At 38.3% G+C, this 9,429-nt stretch overlaps 1 protein-coding gene across 1 annotated transcript; it reads right to left on the bottom strand.

Annotated features, from left to right (window-relative positions):
• Positions 1-689: 689 nt before the first annotated feature.
• On the bottom strand, positions 690-4,027 carry LOC131688722 (heat shock protein 83). Its single transcript, XM_058973194.1, has 2 exons — positions 3,808-4,027; positions 690-3,151 (listed from the first exon to the last, which is right to left on the bottom strand). The coding sequence occupies exon 2, from the start codon at positions 3,149-3,151 to the stop codon at positions 998-1,000; it is 2,154 nt and encodes a 717-aa protein (XP_058829177.1). The 5' UTR covers positions 3,808-4,027; the 3' UTR covers positions 690-997.
• Positions 4,028-9,429: the final 5,402 nt, after the last annotated feature.

The following is a 9,429-nucleotide window of genomic DNA, read 5'->3' as shown; positions in this document are numbered from 1 at the left end:
AAGCTGCTTTGATTGACCATTAGTGATCCAGACCCGCAAACTAGAGTAATGTTACATCAATTTTAATATGTTTTTCATCATTTGAACATCATGGTGGTACCAGTTTATATGGGAATTTGCTGTGTGACCGCACTCTTCAACCCGTAACTCCGGAACCGGAAGTCGGATCAACTAAAAATTCAATAGCAGCTTATGGGAGCGTTATACCTTTCAGATGAAACTATGTTTGCGAAAATCGGTTCAGCCATCTCTGAGAAAATTGTGTGAGTTTAAATGACACACACACATACACACACACATACATACACACACACAGACATTTGCCGATCTCGACGAACTGAATCGAATGGTGTATGACACTCGGCCCTCCGAGCCTCGGTTAAAAAGTCAATTTTTACAGTGATTGCATAGCCTTTCTTTATACGAGAAAGGCAAAAAGCCAATCAAACGGGAGTCCGATTCGATGGAACCACAATCGTTCGAAAACTCAATCCACCACAATGCACACAGTTTATAGAGAACTAACGCCTTTGGTAATGCAGAATAAGGCTTGAATAACTTGAAAAAATTGCCGCCAAGCAGAAGATTGACCAAAACTGATGAAATTGCATTATGCAGAAATGTCAAGGACGTAGAATGCGGAAAAGGGATATTCTCAGCTTGCTTTCTTGCAATTAAGAAATATGAGATTTTTTTCATTTACCAGAACATGACATATTTATTTTAAATGTAATCAGTTCGTCCAAAAAGCTATCAGCAGATTGCAATCTCTAGCTTATTAATTACTACTAGTAAAAGTATATGACAAGAATGTACATCTTTGCAGCCGCTACAACGCGGAACAAACTTAATAAAACCTTAGCACGAGGTGCAACCTTGCAATGCCTAAACGTAAAATTAATCGATCGCATCTACCTCAAAACTGAATGGAAAACAGTACAACCAAAAACTTCCTCAGATTTTTGTGTTACAGGATAGCTACGGAGATCAGATTAGTCTAGTCCACCTCTTCCATGTGCGAGGCATCCTCTGAGTCGTCAACTAGTGGAGGAGCATCACCACCCGCAGCTGGAGCAGCCGCTTCCTCGGTGCTCATCGTTTCGTCCTCATCGATACCGAGACCCAGCTTTATCATACGATAAATGCGAGAAGCGTGTACTCCGGGTTCGTCCAGCGAGAATCCAGAAGAGAGCAAAGCAGTCTCGAAGAGCAGGATGACCAAATCCTTGACGGCTTTATCGTTCTTGTCGGCATCCGCTCGTTGCCGCAGAGTTTCCACGATCGAATGATCTGGGTTTATTTCCAAATGCTTCTTACCGGCCATGTAACCCATGGCTGACGAATCACGAAGGGCTTGAGCTTTCATGATACGCTCCATATTTGCTGACCAACCGTATTGAGAGGTGACGATACAACACGGTGAATCGACGAGACGATTTGAGACGACGACCTTTTCGACTTTGTTATCCAAGACCGACTTCATAACTTTGCAAAGGTTCTCAAACTTGGCCTTATCTTCTTCGCGTTTCTTTTTCTCTTCTTCGTCTTCCGGTAGCTCCAGACCTTCCTTGGTAACGCAAACTAGCTGCTTGCCCTGGTATTCCTTCAGCTGCTGAATGACGTACTCATCGATGGCTTCTGTCATGTAGATTACTTCAAATCCACGCTTCTTGACGCGTTCAACGAATGCGGAGTTTTTCACCTGTTCGATACTTTCACCGGTAATAAAGTAAATGTGCTTCTGATTCTCCTTCATGCGACCAACATATTCAGCCAGTGAGCAATATTCGTCACCCGAAGCAGATGTATTGAAACGCAACAGATCCGCCAACTTTTGCCGATTCTGACTGTCCTCATGGACTCCCAGCTTCAAATTTTTGCTGAACTGATCGTAGAATTTTTTGTAAGATTCTTTATCCTCGGAAAGTTCCTCAAATAGTTCCATACATTTCTTGACCAGATTCTTACGAATAACCTTAAGGATCTTATTCTGCTGCAACATTTCACGGGAAATGTTCAGTGGGAGATCTTCCGAATCGACTACACCCTTGATGAAGTTAAGGTAGTCTGGAATCAGCTCTTCGCAGTTGTCCATGATGAAGACACGTCGCACGTACAGTTTGATGTTGTTCTTCTTTTTCTTGTTCTCGAATAAGTCGAATGGCATTCGGCGAGGAACGAACAAAAGAGCGCGGAAGTCTAGCTGACCTTCAACGCAGAAATGTTTCACAGCTAGATGGTCCTCCCAATCGTTGGTAAGCGATTTGTAGAACTCTCCGTATTCTTCCTGGGAGATATCGTCAGCGTTACGAGTCCAGATCGGTTTAGTTTTGTTAAGTTCTTCGTCCTCTGTATACTTAACCTTGACGGTCTTCTTCTTCTTGTCCTTTTTGTCTTCTTCTTCTTCAACATCCTCAATCTTTGGCTCGTCATCTTTTTTATCTTCATCCTTCTTATCCTCTTTTTCTTCTTCGGCTTCATCATCGCTGACTTCCTTTTCGCGTTCCTTCTCAACAAGCAGCTTAATCGGGTAACCAATGAATTGAGAATGCTTGTTCACGATGGACTTGATCTTACTTTCCTCCAGATATTCCAGCTGATCTTCCTTGATGTGCAGCACAATCTTGGTACCACGTCCCAATGGTTCTCCGTTATCGGGCCGAATGGTGAAGGAACCACCAGCTGAAGATTCCCACACGTGCTGCTCGTCATCGTTACTCTTGGAAGTCACAACAACGCGATCAGCAATTAAGTAAGCCGAGTAGAAACCAACGCCAAACTGACCAATCATGCTGATGTCGGCTCCGGCCTGCAACGCTTCCATGAATGCCTTTGTTCCAGACTTGGCGATCGTTCCCAGATTATTAACCAAATCGGTTTTCGTCATACCGATACCGGTATCAATGATGGTCAGCGTGCCGGCCTCCTTGTTCGGAATGATCTTGATGTACAATTCCTTGCCGCTGTCCAATTTTGAGGGATCCGTCAGCGACTCATAGCGGATCTTGTCCAGAGCATCAGAAGAGTTTGAGATCAGCTCACGGAGGAAGATTTCCTTATTCGAGTAGAACGTGTTGATGATCAGCGACATCAGCTGAGCGATCTCAGCCTGAAACGCAAAGGTTTCGACCTCACCGGCGGCTTCTGGCATCTGTAAAAAATAGAAAGAGGAAGTGGGGTTATTAGAAGTTACATACTTTTTCTCGACTTGGCATAAGATGGCATTTAATGTAGTTAATAGTTCATAATGAGCATATTAATTACTATTTCAAAGGATTATGCGGTCTGTACGTATCCTATACTGCCTATAATCGCGTCATTCCCATAAGAAATCCCATAGAAAATGGGTCAAAACGCAATTATGGACATGCCTTTTGCCAAAAATGAGTACGATAAATTATTGTGGTTCACATGTAAATTAAAATTGAAACATTTTGCTTAAAAAATATCACAAGAAAAATTTCAAAATTAGTTTGCCTATAAGACTCGATGAAAAAGCTACCAGCAATCTGCACGTTTTCTTTGATTTATTCACTTTGTACGACTTTACAAGATTCTTGCCACTTTTCGCTTTCTTTAAAAAAAAAAATTAATGATAGCGTGGATTTTTTTATTCAACTTATTAGAAGTTTTCATATTTTAAAATCAATCACGCGTAATAAACCAGAATCAAGTTTTATTCAGATCTAAGCAAACCAAAAAAAATGATTCAACAGAAAATTGAACATTCTAGAAACATTAAAATGTATGACCCATATTTCATAGGATCAGCATGTTTGTTCATAAAAATCAGCCAAAACTACTTACCTTGATGAATTCTTTTTAGCTTTCTACCAAGACGAATAAATATCACTTTTTAACAAAGAATTTTGCCCAATAAAATAACTTTTTCCACTTCGATTCGTTTTCACACTTCACAATGAAGAAAAACGCTTTCTAGTCAAAAGGCTTCGTTAGAAAAGATTCACTTCGCAGAACTTGTGCACACACTGGTTGTCTTTGTACGACTGATGTTTGCCGAACTGATGCCGCCTCGTTTTTATCAAAACACAGGCAAAATACTAGAAAGTTCTTCGAAAGCCGCGCCGGCTCTGAATGAAATGTGTATGTGCTGTCTCTCTCTGCTTCGTTAGCATCGCTGTGTGCTGTGTGAGTGCAAAAGATGAAAAACGGAAATGAACCAGAGGAACATTCGTGAAGTTTCTAGAATGTTCGAGACTGTGCCAGAAAAAACGATGCGTTGAACCGATTCAACTTGGGAAACGGGAGGGTTTATGCCAGCGTTGCCATAATTAATGCTTCACCTTAAAACGTGAAACACCCGTGATATTTGTTTTGGAAAAATAGCGCGATTTGATTAAAAGTCATTTGTTCGTATCATTGAGACTCGAAAATGTCTAGAAACTTTATTTCTGTTCATTTTTATATTTTGAAAACACTATCCCAATTTATCCATACTACTACAAAGGCTAGAGAAATTCCGTTTTACAACTTTAGCTCGGCAAAAATCTGTGCTATAATATTATATTATACTTTTTCCATTCCAATTCTGTATACTTCTAAAGACTTATCAGCTGCTTTTGTATTCAGACGTTTTGAAGTTTGAATTAGAAATTTTCGTTTACACGGCGAATGTGTATGCAAAAAAAAACAATTACTGTCCTTATGGCTCAAGAAACCATTTTTGAGCATGTCTAAGAATTAAACGCTTAGTAGTATGCGTAGCAAAATCTATGTTCAGCTTTGCCACCGGTTTATCCATATAAAACCTTTTCAAAACTCTAAAAGAGTAATATCAGTCGACTTATGAAATAATTTCGATTCAAATTATGTCAAATAGTGGGTGAAAAAACAGTTGACTTATCGGAATGGTGCTTTTGAAAAAGCTTGTGATTTTTTCCATTGCGCAGTTGTGTGGCGTGCCCAGCACAGTGTGGTAGTGTGACAAAAATAACAACCACTTTTTCAAAAACACCATTCCGATCGGTCAATTGTTTTTCCACCAACTGTTTGGCATAACTCTAATCGTGATGATCTAATAAATCGGCTGATATTCTTCTTTTAGAGTTTTGAAAAGGTTTTATATGGATAAATCGGTGGCAAAACTGAACACAATACTTTTTCTACGCATACTACTAAGGGTTCAATTGATAAACCTGCTCAAAAGGATTTCTTGATCCTTAAGAGGAAACCGTTGGTATAAAAATGCTAACTTTTTGAGTAGCTGTGTGTGTATTTTGACCATCAGATATTTCAATACAAATTCTGTGCCAAATTTCGAAATATATTTTACTTTGTAGAAAAATCTGTACATGGAGCAACACTGGTTTCTGCAAAATGCATACGTTTGTTTATGTTTTCGTTTGTACTCCGTCCGGGAGCGGAAGCATGATTTTCTGACGGAGGGGAAAAAAAATTACTCGGTATGTCGAGTATGGTCGACAAACAGCGTTGCCATTATCCCAGATTTATCTGGAATCTTCCAGATTGTTCTCAACTAACATACATACAAGTCAGACTTTTGCCATATTTGTGAAATTTCAACAGATTTTCCCAGAAATTAGCGGGTCTACACGAACAGAATATTTTTGTCAATACCAGTATTGACGATATTGTTACAATATTTCAATCCCATTTGAAATCCACATCGTCAATACTTTTTTTTTCCATTACACGTACAATACTTTTGTCAATACTATCTAGTATTGACGAAAATATTGAACGTGTGAAGCGGAACCTACACGGGACAGAAATATTGTCAATAAATATATTGACAAAACTGCTTCAATCCATCAATCCCATTTAAATTCTACAGAATCAATATTTTCAAGAATATATTTATCAATAAATGATTTATTGTCAATATTTCTGCTCGTGTAGGGTCATTTTGAAAATATTGATTCTGTAGAATTTAAATGGGATTGATGGATTGAAGCAGTCTTGTCAATATATTTATTGACAATATTTCTGTTTCGTGTAGGGTCCGCTTCAGTGGGGTATCTCCATCTACAGTGACACAATCTCATTTTCGTACACCGCTATGCGGAATATTTCTATGCATTTTACAAGTAAAACATTAGTTTACGAGTCATTTCATTTATGTAGAAATATTTTACTAGATAGCATAGGGAAGATGCAATAATTATCTTTGTACTACATATGCTCATTTTTTCAAAAATAATATTAATTCTAAAGAAAGTCAAATATACACGCAATCTCATATTCGTACAGTACACATATTTTTTCAAAAATAAATTGAAATTTCTATAATAAATATTCAATGTAGTAGCTTTTGTTTGTAATTACAGTTTTCAATCGTATTGGAATGCTGACCACTAGTTTTTCTCATTGATGAACAGCTTCTTGCTCAGAACACAAGCATTGTAATTGTCCGTTCTCCATACATTTCGAGCCGCACCAGAGCAGACTTATACTTAAATGCTATGATTCAATTTATTTACCTTCTATATAACCTTAATTACTCGATTTTCCCAAATTTTTCTAATTAAAAATCGTTTATGCCTCATCGTAAATTTTTTAACGGCTCAAGTTTTTCGCAATATCTGTTCTACGTTTCGCCACATCAAAGTTTTTAACGACATGTTAAATAGTTGGACACAACCTTTGAACAATTTCAAAGATTTCATGAATAGATTTAGCTTCATTTTGGTAAGTAATAATTAGTTTCCGTTCCATAATGGCAGTTAGTTTACTTTTTTTAACCATTACGTTAATTTGAGGGAATTTCTAAAACTAGTGAAAAGCAAACTGTGCCAATGAACCTTTTTTTGTTGTCATAAAATCCATTTTTATAAGTAGAACAAAAAAAATAACAGGTCTTAAATTACAAATTAATTGAGTTTCCAAAAGTGTACGAATATGAAATTGTGCCATTTTTACACCAAGTAATGATTTTTTATGTGTAGTGTACGGAAACTTGCACATTTTTGATTACAAATGATAAAAAAAAGACAGATGATGATTCTACTGCCACATTTACAAAACAATACCTATATTAAATAGCGCAAACATTTATGAAACAATATTAAACATATACACTAGAGGTGTACGAATATGAGATTGTGTCACTGTACTTATTCGGTCCACATGTCCCTTTTGTTTAAAGTCATCGAATTCGTCGCTGGTTTTCTCAATCATTGGTACCATTTACAGCTGATATCAGCCGGATAATCGCGGTTTTATCCGTTTTATCAAACCACAGGCAAAATACTAGAAAGTCCTTCGGAAGTCTCGCCAGCTCCGAACGAAATGTATATACCTATAATATGTTATGCTGTTTCTGATTCATTCGGTATGTACGAGCGTAACATGAAAAACGGAAAAGAACCAGCTGAACAGTCGCGAAGTTTGCAGAATGATCGAGATTGTGCTAGAAAAAAACGATGTGTGGGAATTAAAAATATGCATAGTTAACATACTTTCTATTCCCGTCTCTTTTATGCTGCTGTGATTTTTATGCATTTTCTAGCATATTCTTCTAGTCAGAATTCGATGAGTGGATAGCAGCGATACCAGATTTGAAGACATGTTTTCATTTTGAAGACATTTGAAAGGGTTGAAGACAGGTTTATCATAATAATAGCGGCCCTTACACGTTCAATATTTTTGTCAATACCAGTATTGACAATATTGTTACAATATTTCAGTCCCGTTTGAAATCCACATCGTCAATACAACTTTTTCCCATTACACGTACAATACTTTTATCAATACTCTCTAGTATTGACAAAAATATTGAACGTGTAAGGGCCGCTATTGCCCAGTTAAGCTCAGCCGGAAATGAACCGGAATTCTGGCTGGGTCCAGGTCGTATTCCGGCTCCAGTGACACAACCGATTCTAGTTAGAATCGGTTGTGTCACTGGAACCCGTGTGCGAACTGGAACCAACCAGAATTCCAGTTCATTTCCGGCTGAACTTTACTGGGTGTGAAGACAAATTTTTCCAGATGTCTTGACCAGGGATGCCAGATTTGCAGACAAGTCTGCAAATTCGCAGACTTTTAAGCTGCAGATTTTTTCGATGACGCAGATATTTGCAGATTTTCTAGTTTGGTTGCAGATATTTGCAGATTTTTTAGTTTTGTTGCAGATATTTGCAGATTTTTGAATATAAAGGCTTTTGGTTACACTAGCTTTCCTGACATTTTTTGTTCTTCCCAGACTTTTAAAATTCTTATTGCAGACATTTGAAAAAAGTACCTGGCATCTCTGGTCTTGACTGATTTCTGGCTCAAGATCAAAAACCGATTCAGAATCCTGGTTGGTGAAGACAAATCTCGAGTACTTTTTCAAATAGACGTAAGTCACAAAATGTAAACAAAGCTGGTTTTCATTGTATGCGATTTCAAATGCCGTCAAAAACACTACTAATTTCAGATAATTATGACATTCCCTCATTTAAAGTGTTTTAAGATACCCTCTAAGAACGGTTGGTTTCAAAATCGTCCAATGAAGGACGTTCGTTGGACCAATTTGGACAACGTCCAAATAACCGTTCAACAAACGTCCATCGTTGGACCCGTGTTGAACGATTTTGAAACAATTTTTTGGACGTCTCAGTGGGTATTTTTACAAAACGACGAAACTTCCATGTTCACACGTTTCTGATTTTTTGCCGATGCGCCATGTTGAAAACGAACCGACGAAACTGTCAAATTGACCCAGTTAAACTCATTCCGGAACCGGTTCGGATTTCTGAATGGAGTCAGTATGGATTCCAAATCAAATGCAACAAGCGATTCCGACTCAGAATCGGTTGTTGCATTTGATTTGGAATCCATACTGACTCCATTCAGTATTCCGAATCAAATTCCGAATGGTTTGACCGGGGACCAGCTGTCCGGAAAGCACACATACGCTCTCACAAATTCGACGTAAGTAACGCAGAAAAACAGTTTTTCACGACGTCGACATACGTCAAGAACGTTTCTACAAACGCGAGTGAAAGTATTTTGTGCTTAGTTACGTCAGTACTTTCCGTACGAGTACCCGAAGTAGTACGCATGCATGCTGGAGTTGAAGCGAATGTTCGGTGCTAAGACCAATGACCGCGAGGATGGGTAATACGATTTTGCTCTCCACTGATAATTGTCCACATAGTGAAACATATGCACTTTGTTCGTAAGCTGACTTACTGTTCTCGTGCCGTGCCAAAGATCGAAAATGGTTATTCCCGAACTGAAGCACCGCATTATTTACTACGAGAAGGATACAGGTGCGATACTCAACACCATCTAACTGATTTTAAGTTCTCGGAAGAATATGTGCATCCAGAGTGCTACGGTATGACGGCCAGCTATGCTCGGGATACATACAAGGTAGTTTTCATGTTATCATTAACTCACTTATGTTGTTGAGAATGTGAGGACGTTACTCATTCAAGTAGGATATTATTCCTGTGCACTTTG

Source organism: Topomyia yanbarensis, chromosome 3 (genome assembly GCF_030247195.1).
Source record: "Topomyia yanbarensis strain Yona2022 chromosome 3, ASM3024719v1, whole genome shotgun sequence".
NCBI classification, from domain to species: Eukaryota; Metazoa; Arthropoda; class Insecta; order Diptera; family Culicidae; genus Topomyia; species Topomyia yanbarensis.
This window is presented reverse-complemented; position numbering and strand designations above follow the sequence as displayed.

Bases quoted from the DNA above. Each gene is read 5' to 3' on its own strand.
- LOC131688722 (XM_058973194.1), bottom strand. From the start codon at position 3,151: ATGCCAGAAGCCGCCGGTGAGGTCGAAACCTTTGCGTTTCAGGCTGAG.